Below are 17,189 nucleotides of genomic sequence, written 5' to 3' on the forward strand. Positions count from 1 at the left end.
CCTCCTGCACCAACCCATGTGTCCATCCTTCCAGAGTGAACCTCCTCCCTGTTGATGATCATAGCTTCCTCACTCAAGACACAGACATGTCTTTGGGGAAAGCCCAAGAACATGGCTTCAGAGCTTGCCTTTCCATCCAATCCAAACTGTTTCTTGGAACATGGGAAATGGCACCTCTTGTCGGGTCATCATGATCTGTATCCGTGTCTTCTTCACCCAAGGATTGTTTGTCCTGGTCTGAAAGTCAACCTTGGAACACCCAGGCAGTGTCAGGAATGTACCTGCATTCCTGTTTGATCAGGGCCAGTTTCTTTACCAACACACTCCCCTTACATGAGCCCAGGATTACAGGTGTGATAGGTGTGGGAAAAGCACTGGAGGTTCCCATCCAAAGCCAGGGTGGGAGGGTGGGAAAGGGGTGAATTGGGGCGGGAACTGGGAATCGTGAGAAATTAGCATTTGGCATGTATTGGAGAGACAGAGAGAGTAGCCTGAAAGAAGGCAGCCAAAACAGAGCTTCTGTCTAGCAGTCTAGACCAGAGGTGACTATGGCAGGGCTCTAACCATCAAATGAGGAAAGCACAAATCAAGTCCAGAGGAAGATGCTGAGGTCGGCTTGGTTGTCTAAACTGGAGCGCTCTCCTCGCCTTGGGGGCACAGTGAATTCAAGTCCAGGTGCTTATGTGGGACTCTTACTCAAGGACTTGGGGGCTCTCTGTCAACACAAGCTCCCAATTCACCTGCCCTCTGCCCCAGGAATCAGCAGGCCCAGAGTTTCATGGCCTTGAGCAATTGCTGGGCAGCGGGATTTCTGTGGGTGCTAATTGCCTGTTTGGCCTGGCACTGACTGCCCGCTTCGCTTCCTGGCAACCTACTCCCCAGCTCGGGGAACCAGACAAGCAGCATCGCTGGCTCTAAGTCCTGTTGCTGCATTTGCCAATCCTTGGGCCAGAGGTCCACACATCCTGCAGGGTGGGCCTTCTAGAGCCCTGGTTGTGTGTCCCAGGTGACACATGGACCCTTTTCTGCCAGGTCCTGGGACTTGGGGGGCTGCCTTGGGTGCTGATGAAAGGGGAATCTAATGCACACCTCAGAGCCTGCTTACTACCATGAAACCCATCAGAAAGGCGTGGTCTGGGGTGCTGGCCATGGCAATAATTTATGGGATAGCCTTGCTCAAATGGATGTCCTTGACATCTCTAGGCTTTAGTTAACTCAACTAATGGCATGCATGTATTGATATCCAGCCCCTCTGCTACATAGTGTTAATCTGAGGATTAATGAGATGACATATAAAAAAGTGCTTTGAAAAACACTTTTTCAGTCTGATGAAAAAAGCTGAGATTTTTTAGCCTGATGGGCCACTACTGCTGCCCTTCATGGAAACATGCTCTCATAAAATAAACAAAAGTCGCGCAGCCAGCCAGCAACCCAGTCACTTTCCTCGTGTGTGTGTGTGTGTGTTTGATTTTTTTGTAGTGATGGGGCCTCCCTATGTTGCCCAGGCTGGTCTCAAACTCCTGGGCCCAAACGATCCTTCCATCTTGGCCTCCCAAAGTTCTAGGATTAGTGGCATGAGCTATCATGTCTGGCCTTGTGTTTCTTTCACTCATTCCCTCACCAGACTTGAATCCGCATTTATGATCTGGCATTGGGCTAGGAGCTGTCAATATGGAGTTTCTCACCGAAGGTCATATCTTGTCAATCTGCAACCAAAACATTTGGTTATGGAGTCTCTACCCTCAAATCCACTCTCTCCTCCTAGGCCTCCTTCCCCCTGAGATCCAGTTCTGGGAAATGAGAATCTTAGATGGCAGCTGGTTGGGTGGTGACATACTGAACGCCAGTTCCTCACTGGAGTGGCTCTGACTGCTGTGCATCTGTGGTTGCTGCCCTTGACACACCACTAGGCTGGGAATCCTCAGGACAGGAATGTGTGAGGCATCTGGGTGGAGGGAGGACAGGTCCTATCATGCCCCAGGCTTGAGTGTGGAAGATGGCAGAATGAACAAGGATGGTATGTTTGTAGTCTGTGTCACCACAGACTGACAGAGTGACTGTGTTGCTTGTGGGCACGTGATGCCACCTTAACCCACCGTCAATCCACCTTGACAAGAGCCCTTAGAGTCTGTTGCTGGCTGTTGGTCACAACCACTGCCTGCAATGCCTGGCACTATGGGCTGCAGACTGGTTTTGTCTTGTTACCCTGTCCTCAGTCTACCTTACTTAGATCTTTACTGTCCCTGTCTTAATGACTAAGTCAGACTGCTACATTCTAAAGGGCCAACATGTCTGTCACTTGCTTGAGGATGTGGAAGAAAGAGAATGAGTGGTGTTACCTATGGATTGTCCAAGAGTAATGTTCAGAAACTTGAGGGAAGGTCACTGAAGCTGTCAAGAAAGACAGCTGCAAGGTTCTGAATTTTGTTTGATATGTAAATAAACAAACACACATGTGCACACACACACACACGCAGACAGTCAATCCTCATTATTCATGGATTCTGTATTTGCAAATCTGCCCACTTGCTAAAATTTACCAAATTCAATACTTGCAGCCCCTTTGTGGTCATTTGTGAACATGTGCAGAGCAGTGAAAAACTCGCATGGCTTGGCACCTATCTTCCCAGCCAAGGTCTTCACAATCTATTTAGTGCCACCTTTTTTACCTTTTTGTGATTTTTGTTGGTGACTTTGCTGTTTAAAACAGTTCCCAAGTGTAGTGCTGCACTGCTGTCTGGTGTTCCTAAGTGCAAGGCTGTGATGTGCCCTCAGGGAAGCTAGGTGTGTTAGACAAGCTTCCTGCAGACAACATCAACAAATCAACAAATCAACAATATCTATTGAATAAGATGTCGTTAAACAGAAAACTCACATAAGACAAGGTTATGTGTTGATCAGTTGACGAAAATTTTGTGACCAGACGCTTGCAGAAACCTCACCCTGTGTTTCCCCCAGGAACAATGTTTCAATATTCAGTAATCCAGTGTCCACAGTGACTTTATAGACCATAACTACCGTGAATAATGAGAATCAGCTATACATACATCATTTTTCCTCTTCTTCCACCCTTGATGCCTGCTTCTCCTTCTTTGCTTCATCCAAATTTTATTTGGAAGTTTTCCATTTTGGTCTGGTCCACATAGTTGCTTGAGAACCCTGTGGTTGCTTACATCTGTTTGTGAAAATTTGATCCCAGGAAGCAAGGACAATATCAGTGGTCTGTACCTTCTCTATGGTGGGCGCTGCATCCTTGCATCCTTGGGAACACAGAGATGACAGCAACTAAGTCCTTGCTCTCAAGGAGCTTGCTTGGCCCTTTCCTGTTAGTTATTCATAGACAGCATTGCTTGAATGTTGGGTCACCAGCTGTTTTCCAAGCCCTGGAAACCAGTAATTCAATCCCATTTAACCATCTAGTATTTGGTTTGGCTTCTAAGATAGTTAACTAAACTGCTCTAGGAGCTAGTTGTTATCATCAAAACTAGTCTAAGACTCATCATCTAGCTGAAGTGTGATGATGGTTAGAAGACTAGAGAGGGATCACACTTCTATCGATCTATGATTGGGCATTAGAGGCCATTGCTGGTCAATTCCTCCTGCCAGCTCTTTCATGTTGCTTGTGCTTCTTGATATTCTGGAATACAGGGACATCCTCAGAGAAAGATGATATTTCCAGTGTGAATATAAGGTTGGCACAGGCAGGCTTGTAGATGGCCAGACACCTCTTGGCTATATGTTAACAACTAAAGCATAAGTAAGAGCCAGAGGAGGAAAAACATTTGGAATAGGTCTATTCCAAATGATATATATAGCGGATGATCCATGTATGTATATGCATGTGGATGAATATGGTCATGGATGACTTTGTCCGGGATCTGATATAAAGGAAAGGTGTAATGGACAGAGAAGAAAATCAGAGGAACCCCTTTGATGAAGAGAATGAAGGTGGATGGTGAGGTTTAAGAGCTGATCCTGGAAAGCAGGATGAGAAATAGGTCATCGTTTGCCTGCTTATCTTGTCTTCTTCCTCCCTGTTGGGATGCTTTAATCAGGACGCTGCACTGCTGTGTGCTACAAGCTACAAGCTAACAAAGACAGTGCAGAGAAGTGCATTTTCGCTTGCTAGCTCCATGAGGACTTTGTTAATTATGGGTCATGCGGAGTGCAGGGGGCAAAAGGTAGGCTGGCGAGGATCCAGGAACATGAGGAATGTTCTGGCATTCAGGAAGGTCACCCCACTGAAATTTGTGGCTCTTCTAGCAACCTGATGTGAAGGGAAGCAGAGAAATAGGGCAGATGTCCAGGAATTTAAAACCTAAACTGCTTAAAGGAGAGAAAATAGAGAAAAAAGGGAGGAACAGCCACACGGGGTGTTCTATGGGCACAAGTAAATGAGTGACCAAGAAGTCAGTGTTGCTGGAGAGACTTTGTCCAGGTCCAGTTTGGCAGCCAGCCTCCATTCACAGATGTTCATGGATGTGAATGAAAGAGAATGAGTGGGATGATCTATGGATGGTCCAAGAGTAATGTTCAGAAGCTTGGGTCGAGGAGGCCAGAATATTTGGAGAGGGAAGGTCACTGAAGCTATCAAGAAAGACAGCTGCAAGGATAGGATTTAACATTACCTTTTTGTCACTCTTTTATTTCTTTTGAAATTCAGCACTCTAATCAGGGCTCATTTGCATGACTTTGCACTCAGCACACACTTGAGATCTTCCCTGTGCTTGGGTTACACAGGGCCAGTGGAGAGCATGGTCAGATGTGACCCTACACTTCCAAAGCATCCTTCTAGAGACTGCCTGAATCCCTAGGGGGATTTGTCCTAGAGGAGTCCTTCAAACAGCCTCTGCTTCATGCTCCTGGACTTTCGGAAAGCATGTTTTTGACTGCTGCTCTAGCTTGGATTGAGAGATGGTACATTCCTGATGAGGACCATAGTATATATGAAGATCAGTGTATTAGTCCATATTCACATTGCTATAAAGAATTACCCAAGACTGACTAATTTATAAAGAAAGAGGTTTAATTGACTCATGGTTCTGCATGGATGGGGAGGCCTCAGGAAGCTTACAATCATGGCGGAAGGGAAAGGGGAAGCAAGGCCTGTCTTACGTGGCAGCAGGAGAGAGAGAGAGAGCAAGTGAAGGGGGAAGTGCCACGCTTTAAAACCATCAGATCTTGTGAAAATTCACTCAGTATCACAAGAACAGCAAGGAGGAAATCTGTCCCCATGATCCAATAATGTCCCAGCAGGCCCCTCCTTCGACACATGGGGATTATAAATCAAGATGGGATTTGGGTGGGGACACAGAGCCAAACCATATCAATCAGATTCCTTGGAGTCAAAGAGATCTTGATTCTAATTCCAGCTTTCACACTTGCTAGCTGTGTGACTTAAAGCAAGTTATTTAACTTTCCTGTGCCTTTTTGTGTCACTTGTAAAACAGGGATAATACCTACCCAAAAGGTTGTCGAGAACATTGGCGATAGTATGTAAAATACTGACCTAGAAAGCTTCCAATGGTGATCACTAGTATCATTATCCCTTTTTAGTGTCTTAGTTTTGTGGACAGACGATCCTTTCTTCCTTTCCTCTAACATGGAACTTGGAAAGTGTAACTATGTGATGTGTTGGCAGTGGTCTCTGAAAAGAGGTTCCTAAACAGAAGGAGGTATGAAGAGGGAAGGGCTGGGTCAAGGGCTCTGAGAGAGCTTCATGTCAGTCAAAGGCTGGCTGGTGCTCAACAGAACTGGACTGGTGCTCAACAGAACTCAACAGGCTGGCTGGTAGAACTGGCTGGTGCTCAACAGAACTGGACAGTGGTTGCTGTAACTAGCACAGGGGGCTATGGCTCTAGACATCAGGAGCTATAGCGTATAAAACAGCAATATGGTTTCAAACTCTGCTGCCTGCAGGCTCCCATGCTAGGCACCCAGAGAGCAGGCCTAAGACATGGTGTCTGCTTCCAGGGTCTGAAATTCTTAATAAGATGGTTAAAATCTACTTTAAAATCTACTTTCACCCACTCTCAGCACTCCCTCCCACTGCCTCTTTCTGCTAGTTTCTCTTCTTTCCCTTTATTTAGGGTTTCCTTTGTCCAGGTCCTGTTCCTTTTTCCTTTATTTAGTCCTTACAACCCTCTCTGAAATGTTGCTCCCATTTTACAGATGTGGAAACTAAAGCATGGGAAGGTTAAGTAACTTGGCCAAGGTTGTGCTTTAAGGTTTAAACTCAAACAGATCAATCTAACCAAATACTGTATTTCATTTTTAATGTTTAGGTAGTTGTAGTGGGTAGTGGATTTTTTTAGATGTAATGTCATAATACGGCTTTTTTAAAAGCCAACAGCTTCCCGTCTCTATTAAAAATACAAAAAATTAGCTGGGCGTGGTGGCGGGCGCCTGTAGTCTCAGCTACTGGGGAGGCTGAGGCAGGAGAATGGCGTGAACCCGGGAGGCGGAGCTTGCAGTGAGCCAAGATCGCGCGACTGCACTCCAGCCTGGGCGACAGAGCAAGGCTCCGTCTCAAAAAAAAAAAAAAAAAAAAAAGAGCCAACAGCTTAAGAAGATATGTAAGTGAAAAGTAAATCACCTATTCAACCCAATTCTTAGTTCCCTACCTCCTCCGGGAAGCTGTCGCTGTTGCCAGATCATCGTGTTCGCTTCCAGATTCTTTATGTAAAAGTGCGTATGTGTGTGTTTGCGTGTATGTGTGCACACACGTCACCATTCTGCATCTTGGTTTTATCTACTAAAGAACACTTCTTCAAGCTCATTCCCATTTCAGTATTCTTCCTATTTCTTTTTCATAGTCACAGCGTATTATATGGAGGTTCCGTAAGAAAAGAAACCAGTCCTGGCTGGGCGCGGTGGCTCATGCCTGTAATCCCAGCACTTTGGGAGGCCGAGGTGGGTGGATCACTTGAAGTCAGGAGTTTGAGACCAGTCTGGCCAACATAGTGAAACCCTATCTCTACTAAAAATACAAAAAAAATTGACCAGACATGGTGGCGCATGCCTGTAATCCCAGGTACTGGGGAGGCTGAAGCAGGAGAATTGATTGAACCTGGGAGGCAGAGGCTGCAGTGAGCCCAGATCGTGCTGCTGCACTCCAGCTTGGGTGACAGAGTGAAATTCCGTCTCAAAAAAAAAAAAAGAAAGGAAAAACCAGTCCTCTGTCATGGGCATTTAGGTTCAGTCTTTGGCTTCTCCAGACAGAGCTGCAGTAACCACTGTTGGGCCCATGGAAAGATCTACCCACAGGATAAATACCTGGAAGTCGCTTTACTGCGTTAAAATGTCTGTGCGTTTAACATGCTTGATTCACATTGCCAGTTGCCCTCAAAAAAAACCAAAAGTCTGTGCTCTTTTCTACAGTGTGAACTGTCCTTTAATGTTTTTCTAAACCCACCTGAGGAGAACCCCCTGATGCTGCCTCTCACATACATGTAGGCCCCTATCAAATGATGTAGGTCTTTTTATTCCTTTAGATTCACTGGGGTATAATTGACAGATAGACATGGTCTGTATTTCAGATGCACAACTCAATGTTCTCCTATACATATACATTGTGAAATGATCACCATAATCAATCTAGTTAGCATTCCCAGCGCCTCACATAGCTCTTTCAGATCAGGAGCTTTCACTAGTTCCTGTATCCTGAGCAGGCGCTGGGATCTCTGTGACACTCAGTGCGGTGGAGACAGAGCCCAGAGGGGATAGTTGACCCTACGCCTGGGTTATGCAACGTGTGTCTCTGCTGGCAGAGGCCACCTACTGGAGAAAGGCCCAACTGTCCCAGGCCTGAGGCCCTGGCCCCAGGCTCTTGATGCTTTTGTGAGGTTTTTGTCTCTTTCTGTTTTGATAAATTGGTCTCTGGCATGAGAATCAGTCAATGTCCTCTCTCACCCCTGGCTTTCTAGAAACTGCATCTATATTTAGCTTGGTTGCCCCACCCCTACCCCCCTTCCTGAGCTGGGGTATAAATGCCAACTAACCAGAGGATGACAGGGTCCAGGCTCAGAGAGCAGCTGAGGCAATGGGCTCTCATGGAAACCTGAAGCTCTTGTTTCTCAAATCCAAACCAGCTCACAGGCAATTAGTATTGGGAGGAAGGCAGGGTAGGGTGTGGACCTTCAGGACAAAGCGTAGAGCCAGGGCTGGGCAGTCTGGCTGTCCTGACTCCTCGTGGGCAGAGAGTAAATGACAGCCACACACGTGGAAGTGCCCTTGGAAGGCGGGAGAACAGGGAAGAACAGGACCTCTGAGCCAAGAGGATCTGTGGCCCTGCAAACACACATGTTGGGCCAGACACACCTCAAAGGCCAGCTCTGGGATCTGAGTTCCAGGGAGCCCCTGGGTCTGGCAGTTGGAGCTGGCGAGCAAGCCTTCTGTACCCTGAACACTGACCCCATGCTCCAGAGCATAACGGTGTTCTCTTCTTTTTCAGTGTTCTCGGGCTTCATATGACAACTCTTAAGCAAAAGCAAGAGCACCAAACTTTTTTTTTTACCCCCAGTACTTTCTCTTTTATTTTTTATTTTTAGAGATAGGATCTTACTTCATCACCCACACTGAAGTGCAGTGGCGCAATCTTGGTTCACTGCAGCCTTGACCTCACCAGCTTAAGCCATCCTTCCACCTTAGCCCCCCAAGTAGCTGGGACCACAGTTGCATGCCACCATGCCTGGCTAAATTTTTTTTTTTTAATCTTATACAGGGTTTCACCATGTTGACCAGGTTGGTCTCGAACTGCTGAGCTCAAGCCATCTGCCCACCTCAGCCTCCCAAAGTGCTAGGCTTGCAGGCGTGCTCACGCCACCACGCCCAGTCCCAGTACTTTCTCTTAACTCAGCTCTGCACTGTTTTCTCTTCCCATTCCTAGCCTCATTCCTGTTGTCAGGCAAAGTGGGGCTGAGTGACAATCTCCAACCCTCCTGTGTATAGACGTCTGAGATGGAGCTTCATATTTAAAGCGACATGAGAAAGATGAGAGAAAGATGGGGAAGCACTGGAATCTCTTTTCAGGCAACCCTGCAGCTGGCTCCACTTGGAGCTGCCCCCAAGTGAGGGTCAAATGCAGGCTCCCTGGAGCCTGGGGAAGGACAGACGGGGCCTCTGATAGGCCCTGGGGCCTCAGGAAGCTCTCAGCCCTGGGCCCGGTCTGCTGAGAGGCTTTGGTTCACATCACTGGAGGTGGTGGCTGGGCTAGGCTGACGATGTGCTGTCTTCTTGGTGCCCATGGCCTTGCAGGTTTAACAGGAAGAGCTCTGAGCCAGACAAAACAGCCAGTGGGAGGAAAGAGCAGCTCCTCAGCGACCAGAGCGAAATGCCTGGTTGTTGAAAAAAAAAAAAAAAAAAAAAAAAAGGAAATGAGTTTCTTCTGAAATAGAAACTTCTGGTCCTTGAGTAAGTTTAGAGAATTACGGGCATTCTGAGGCTTGAGCATTTGTGGTGACAGACGAAGCCTCAAGAACCACAAGGTTGGTGGGAGGGACACCAATCTCATGTCCTGGAATATACAGATGTGCCCTGTGGGGATGATTGTATCTCGTTTCTGGGGAACGCTAACAGTTCTCAAGGTGCTTCCATATTCTCTTGTCCCTCCAGAAAAGCGGCAGTAAACAAATAGATGTGAAAGGCAAAAGGCTTTTTGTTTCCACAAAGATGGAAAAAAGTCTGGCGTATAACTTCTCTCTTGTTAGCTACTGCAGGGTTAGGACTGGGCCTGAGGCAGGCTTGACTTGGAGCTAAGGAGCCCCTGAGAGCCTGGTGCTGCTCCACCTCCCTGACAACCCCGGCTCTGCGGTAGGCCCCTTGGGTGATGAGGGTCGTCACAGCAGGGTACCAGAGTCAGGGTCCAAAACCAACAGCAGCTGCTTCCTTGACTGTTGGGTCATTCTTGGCCTTGAGCCACCTGGGGCTGTTTAGGACATCAACTTCACTGAGCACTTTAAGTTTCTGGGGTTGAAAACAATCCAGGAAGCTAAAGGCTAAGCCTCAGATCCCTAAGACTTCCAGACCTAGAAGCCTGCACTTCTTGCTGAACATCCTCACCCATAAGCTGCTTAACCTCAGTGTTCCCATGTATAAAGGGAAGGAGTTACACTGACAGTCTCTTGGGCCCTTTATGGATCTAAGAGTCTAGGCCTGCCTGGGACTGCCAGCAGAGCCCTACTCTTACCTCTTCTCTGTCCCGGGGGCTGAGTCGGTGTGGTCCCCAGCTGTCCCTTTGCTAGAGCAAGCTTGTCAATTGATGAGTGCGATTGCCCTCAACCCCGTGTGTGTGCTAATGAACATGAACAGTGAGTCATGTTTTACCAAGAATCCTAACTAACGCGTGGTCCCTGAGCAGATGTCAGTAGCTCATTTCCAGGAAGGAAATGGTTGGGGCTGGGCTTTGGCTGGGAAGGCTTAGGCATCTTCACTCTCAGCAGTTCCTTGGAAGATGCTGCTGCTCATGCAGACGGTGATTCCGCCACCACCTTTCCCCAACTAACTATGTCAGAAAAGTGGGGCCCACTTCTGCTGGGGCTGGGAGGAGGACAGGACTCTCAGGACACGGATGATGAAAAGCCTCAAGGGACGTGCCTCAGGGAGGTGTCCTTTATGCAGCCTCCCAAAGTCCACGTGGTATGACTGGCAGTGGGAGAGAATGTTCAAATTAGGAAAATGAGCCCTTAAACTTGCACACTTGTGCGCACACACACACACACAACTTACATAGGCTACAGGGGTGCCACTTTTCTTTTCTTTCTTTCTTTTTTTTCTTTTGAGACAGAGTCTCATTCTGTTGCCTAGGCTGGAGTGCAGTGGTGCCATCTCGGCTCACTACAACCGCCACCTCCCAAATTCAAGCGATTCTCCTGCCTCAGCCTCCCGAGTAGCTGGGACTGTAGGCATGCGCCACCGTGCCCCGCTAATTTTTGTATTTTTAGCAGAGATGGGGTTTCACTATGTTGACCAGGCTGGTCTTGAACTCCTGACCTCGTGATCCACCCACCTCGGCCTCCCAAAATGCTGGGATTACAGGCCTGAGCTACCACGCCCTGGCCTCAAGGGTGCCACCTTTCTAGCTAAGAACACTTTAGTAGTTTTCTGGGTTTTTTTGTTTTTGGGTTTTTGTTTTTTTCAGACAGGGTCTTGCTCGGTTGCCCAGGCTAGAGTGGAGTGGCATGATCTCGGCCCACTGCAACCTCTGCCTCCTGGGTTCAAGCAATTCTCCTGCCTCAGCCCCCAGCCCCCAAGTAGCTGGGACTACAGGCATGCACCACCATGGCCACCTAATTTTTGTATTTTTAGTAGAGACGGGGTTTTGGCATGTTGGCCAGGCTAGTCTCGAACTCCTGACCTCAGATGATCCGCCCACCTCGGCCTCTCAGAGTGCTAGGATTACAGGCGTGAGCCACCGTGCCCAGCTCTGGTTTTCTGTTCCTGCAGAGTTCCTGCTTTCTCTTCCTTTCAAAAATCCAAGGCCAGGCCTCAGGATTTCCACCTGTTTGTCTGGCCCCTTCTATTTCTGGGCAGGTTCTGGGATGTCTAGAGCTACGGTTTGGGCCTTTTCTCCCTTCCATGTGCATGTCTATCCCCAGAACAGGAGCTATTCCTGTCACAGGTCTCTAGACTCTAGAAGACTTCATGCTGAGACTAGCATCCTTACTTCTCATAGCAGCTCATTAAATGTTACTATGCTGGCTACTCTGGAGATTTCAATATTTAAAAAGGTTTTTTCTAGGGAAATGCACTTGCATTATTTCCTGTGTAATTTTTTAAAATGGGAAGGGGAGCAGAGTACTGTAAAAGTAAGTATAAGAGTCGGGGTGCGACCGGGCGTGGTGGCTCACGCCTGTAATCCCAACACTTTGGGAGGCCGAGGCGGGTGGATCATGAGGTTAGGAGATTGAGACCATCCTGGCTAACACGGTGAAACCCCATCTCTACTAAAAATACAAAAGAAAATTAACTGGGCGTGGTGGCGGGCGCCTGTAGTCCCAGCTATTCAGGAGGCTGAGGCAGGAGAATGGTGTGAACCAGGGAGGTGGAGCTTTCAATGAGCTGAGTGAGCCACTACACTGCAGCCTGGGTGACAGAGCGAGACTCCACCTCGAAAAAAAAAAAAAAAGAATCGGGGCACAGTGGCTCACACTTGTAATCCCAGCACTGTGGGAGGCCTAGGAGAGGGGATTGCTTCAGCCCAGGAGTTTCAGACTAGCCTGGACAACATAGTGAGATCCCATCTTTATAAAAAAATCAAAAAATTAGCCAGGCATGGTGGTATGCACCTGTAGTCCCAGCTACACCGGAGGCTGAAGCAGGAGGATTACTTGAACCCAGGAGGTCTAGACTGCAGTGAGCCGAGATCATGCCACTGCACTTCAGCCTGGGCTACAAAGCAACACCCTGTTCCCACAAAAAAAAAAAAAAAAAAAAAAAAAAATTAAAAGAAAAAAAGTAAGTACAAGCCATGATGGGAGCTGGGCAGGCAATGAAAGGAGAAGTAAGAATCGTTTGGTGCCCAACCTAGAGGTAAGAGTGGTTGGCAGCTGGGGTGGGCCCCATGTCCTCTGTTGGAGAAATGGAGACCGGGGGCCCAGAAGACAGGTCTCCGTGGTCACAGGGCAAGGAGCCAGAAGTTCAGTGACCCAGGGCAGGCTGTGTGCTCTCTCGGCAGGCGAAGCATGAAGCGGAAGGCACTATTCACCTGCCCTTTCAACGGGGACTGCCGCATCACCAAGGACAACCGGCGCCACTGCCAGGCCTGCCGGCTCAAACGCTGTGTGGACATCGGCATGATGAAGGAGTGTGAGTGTCCAGGGGCTGGGTGGGGTTTGGGCCTGAGCTGGAGTCAGGGAAAGGCCTTAGGCTCATTGAATATTCCACTACTAACACTCACAGCCCAAAAACTAACAACCACCTGATCCCATAATTTAACTTGACTAGCATGCAATGAGAGTGGTTTCAAATAGGATATAGAATAAGATTAATTCTGTAGCTATAAATGTTATGATTAGGGAAATTTGTAGAGAAATTATTATGGATAGGTAAAGCTTTTTTCGTAAAGGACTTTCATTGTGTAGGTGATATTGGCTTGCTATAATTATAAGGGGTAGGAGTCAGGCGGTCAGTGTTAGAAGACGTGTTGTTAATGGGTCGGACGTAGATACACGGGCCTATTTTACCTCTGCCACTATAATTATTGCCACTCTCCTGCAAGTTTGGGCGGAGGGTCTGCCTGGCCCTTCCTGTGTAGCTGCCAGCGTCTGGGGCCAGGGCCTCATGGGACCAGCAGCTGGTGACAAGGCAGCTGGAAGTCCAGGGTCAGATGCACTCAGTGGCCCTGTGCACCTCTTGAGGATCTGTGTGTTGGTGTCAGAGGCCCTGGAAGGGTCCCTCCAGAGTGGAGTCTGAGAGGAAGGAGAGGCAGGACACTGCCTTCAAGAGTCCCTTCTACTCCTGGGTCAGGGTCTTCCTCCAGGATGCCATTCTTTTTTCATAGCTCCCTGTTACCTGGACTGAGAGGGAAGAATGAGGTTCAAGGACCCCCAGGTCCTCTGGGCTTGGGGAGAGAGGGCTGCTGTGGGTTGGGAAGGGCAGGAGTGATGGGGAGAATTAGTATTCAGAGCATAGCTGGCATCCACGTTCTGTCCCACCCCAGCCTCCCAGCCTCTCTGGCGCCTTGAACAGATCTGAGGGCTTGTGCCAGGGAGAGACCAGGAGGAAAGAGTCTGCCAGAGGATGCATTGGGTTCTAGGACGACCCTCTGAATCCAGATGGAGAAAGAGGAGTGACTCTATAGGGCTTCCTGTCCCACTCTGGGGTTGGAGAAGATCAACGTGGCATATTTACATGGATATTCTGACCCACCACTGAAAACAACACTTGAACTTTGCATCGGAGCTCTAGGACAGTTATTTGGTAACTAGAGTAGCCACTGAATTCAGCAGATGCTGGGAGGGGCCAGCCAGGTCCTCTCTGGGCTGGAGCACGGCCAGCTGGGCATGGGTGCCCTCTGCACACTCATTCCTTGCTCTCCTTCTCTTGCTCACTCCTGTCTGCTGTCTGCATCCAGATCCCCACCAGGCCCTAGGACAGAACGCAGGCCCTCCTAGCTGTGTGTCTGAGGAGTCAGAGTGGGGTGGGGATGTTGCTGAGATGCAGACCCTCCTGGCTATGGGACCGTATGGGGTGGTGGGGAATGGGGAGAGGTCAGGTAACAGGAAGATGTGTCAGGGACAGAGGAAGAGTCACAGGACAGGGCTTAGAGGATAGCAAATTTCTTCCTTAATGGGAATAAAAAGTCTCTGTTGTTGGGACACAGAGGCAGAGCTGAGGCCCTCACCCTGGGCCTCCTCTTTGGGCCTTGACCTCGGATCCTCTTCTGTGGGTCACAATTCCTCCCTCCTCATCTGGTGACTCCCCAGCCAACACTGGCAGCCCTGGAAGGTATTTCCAGGGCTGTGGTTTCTCCGCACCTCCACAGTGTGCAGGCCTGGGCACGCTGATCTCTTCTACCCTAGTCCCTGCCACGCCCTGGCTCCTGTGTTTATCCTGAAGAGAGTAAGAAGTGGAGGCTGGAGGCCTGGGTGCCTTATGGGGCTTCTCAGTGGGCCCTGCTCAGGGTGAGGCATTAGGGTGGGCACCAACAAGGTGTGCTCAGCACAGTCCCATCTCCGCAGAGAAGATAGCCTCTGCAAAGCAGGGAGCCTGGTTTCTAAAGCTCCAGCTAACCAAGACTGGCATGAGATTCCGCTGCTGCAGTTTGTAAGGCACTGCTGCAAGAGTTCCCCTCAGGGCCAAGCTCACTGATGCCCAAGAGGCCCCTCTCCTACCTCAGGAGGAAGAGGATGTCCTACTGACTTAGAATAGAAGGATCATCTGAGATTCAGAAAGGTAAAGACCTCAGGACTGGGATCAGAAAGCAAGTTGGTAGCCAAGCTGGGACTAGAATCAGACTTCACGTCCCCTTCTACCTGCCTCCTGGTCCCCATAGACAGCGCTACATCCGTGGTGAAGAGCAGCACCAGCCTGGGGTAAATCAGAGGGCACTGCCCAGGAGCACCCTACCACGTGGGAACCCAGCAGCCCAGAAGCGATGCCCATCCCATCCCTAAATCAACGCTATGTGTCAGCCACCCCCACCCCAGCCTAATTCTCTCCTGTGGAGTCCTATGTCCCCATCCTGCTGTATGCCCAAGGCAGCTTCTCACCACACCACCCTCCTCATCCCAGTGCAGGGAATGGTACTGAGTTCCAGATGGGCTGGTGGAGCGGGGATCCAGTTAAAACAGAAATGTCCTGGTGCTTTTTACTTTCCCAAAGGGAAGATCGTCCAGGAAGAGACATCATTCCCAGCTTCAGGTTAGCCCAGCTTTAGGAGGCCTTGCCAGTGTGAAGTCCTCCAGCCTCAGAACCCTGGGAGAGCTGCTCATTTCTTATCTGGGCTGGATTTTGTCCCCAAGGCATAGCATCCCAGAGACAACTGAGTATCTCAATATTTGTAAAACCACAGGAAGGAAGCTAAAAGCCCAGGCTCCTGACAGCGGGGCAGGAAGATGGGCCTTCCATAGAAGAGGCACAGGAAGGGAAAGGATGAGGACAGAAACCCCGTGTGTTGACCATCTACTATGAGTCAGATAACGCGTCAGGCACTTGCATTTTCGTCTGAAATTCTCACAATACTCCCTAAATATGTAAATACTTTTATTTTTTCAATAGCTGAGGAAGCTCAGAGGAATTAAAATATCATGGCTCTGAGCTATTAAGATGATGGTATCAGCATTCATTCTAATCTAGGTCTGTCTGCTTCCAAAGCTCAGGCTTGTGGGCCACACCCGAGGCAGCCTCTCGTGGCCCCAGTGGGTCGGAGCTCACTCCATTATGCATTTCCAGGCACTTTCACGTGCTCTAAGAGATGGACTGAAAAGAGCTTGGTCCCACCAAAGACTCATTTTCTCTGTTTTCCATTCTTAGTTGACTTTATACCCTGGGAACCCAAGAAATGTCCTGAGTTCTTGCTTTTTGCTTATACTATACCTGTCCTGCACAGAACCACACATTATGGTAACTTGTTTGATGTTTTTACAGACGTATGTCTTTTCTCCCTGGTGTTAGCAAAGTACCTGGCACATGGTAGGTGCTCAATAAATGTGTGGAATAAATTAATATTAGCTCCTCATTATGCTTTTTTCTCTCTGTATATCTTCCACAGGTCTATAGATCAGTAAGATTCTCCCAAACCTGATCATGTCTGTGCCATTCATTTGGAAAAATTTTATGTCGTCTTCCTGTGGTTGTTCTTAGGCCATCCTTGGCATCTTGAAATGTTTTCAAATTGTTTATGTTGCAGATCTTGACTTCCTTAGGGAGAGAACATGTCTTGCATGGGAATAACTTGCACAAAATTATTTCACACTGAGCAAGGAGCTTAAAAGGAAGTCAAAAAAAGCTTCTGAGCAACCATGTAGGTTTTACAAAGTCCATATGCCAAAACTCATGCACTTCAGACACCTAATCACCAAAGAGTCCAACACTCTTTCAGAATCTGTTTACTCTTATTCTGGGTCAATGGCTTCATATATTATATAGTGTCTTCCTACATGATAGTAATGACATTTTAGGTTCAATCCATTGAAAAAAATGATAAGAAGTTTCCTATGAAATTAACAAGCTCTTTAAACAAATTATTTCATAAATCACAGTGCATTTGCATATGTGAAAGACTTTAGACTTATTCAGTCCTCAAGCAATGTTGCCTTGCAGAAGGCTTATGGATTGGGCCTGTTTGAAACTGCTAGATCTCAGCATTTCTTCCTCTATTACCTGCATAGAAGATGATGGTTGCTATTTGATGCAAGTGACTTGGAGGAATCATGTTATAGGGTTAAACTTGAACTTTCTTTGTCTCTTTAAAGTAGGTAATTTACAAGCTTTGTGATTTAATTTTATTTTCACACTCTTCAGATGGATTGGAACACAGTGTGTGTCAAAACTCCATGGCTGAAAGCCAAGGTCCGCCTATATCCAGATGTAATCAGACACAGTAGAGGCTAGTGGTTATGACCTTCCACTCCAGAACCAGACTGCCCAGGTCTAAATACCAGTTTCACCACTGTTAGCTGTGTGACTTTGAGAAAGGTAGAAAGCCTCTCTGGGCCTCAGCTCCCTCATCTGCTAAATGGGAGTAACAA

The 17,189-nt window shown here is 48.1% G+C and overlaps 1 protein-coding gene across 3 annotated transcripts in view; it reads left to right on the forward strand.

Moving 5' to 3' along the window:
• Positions 1-17,189, forward strand: part of VDR (vitamin D receptor) — a 64,103-nt gene that overhangs the window by 26,368 nt on the left and 20,546 nt on the right. For all 3 annotated transcript variants that reach the window (XM_030939247.1, XM_030939245.1, XM_030939246.1), the window contains one exon: positions 12,674-12,804. In XM_030939247.1, coding sequence (XP_030795107.1) covers positions 12,674-12,804 — 131 coding nt within the window. The remainder of the gene's footprint in view (positions 1-12,673; positions 12,805-17,189) is intronic.

The sequence above is a fragment of the Rhinopithecus roxellana genome, chromosome 10 (assembly GCF_007565055.1).
Source record: "Rhinopithecus roxellana isolate Shanxi Qingling chromosome 10, ASM756505v1, whole genome shotgun sequence".
Taxonomy (NCBI): Eukaryota; Metazoa; Chordata; class Mammalia; order Primates; family Cercopithecidae; genus Rhinopithecus; species Rhinopithecus roxellana.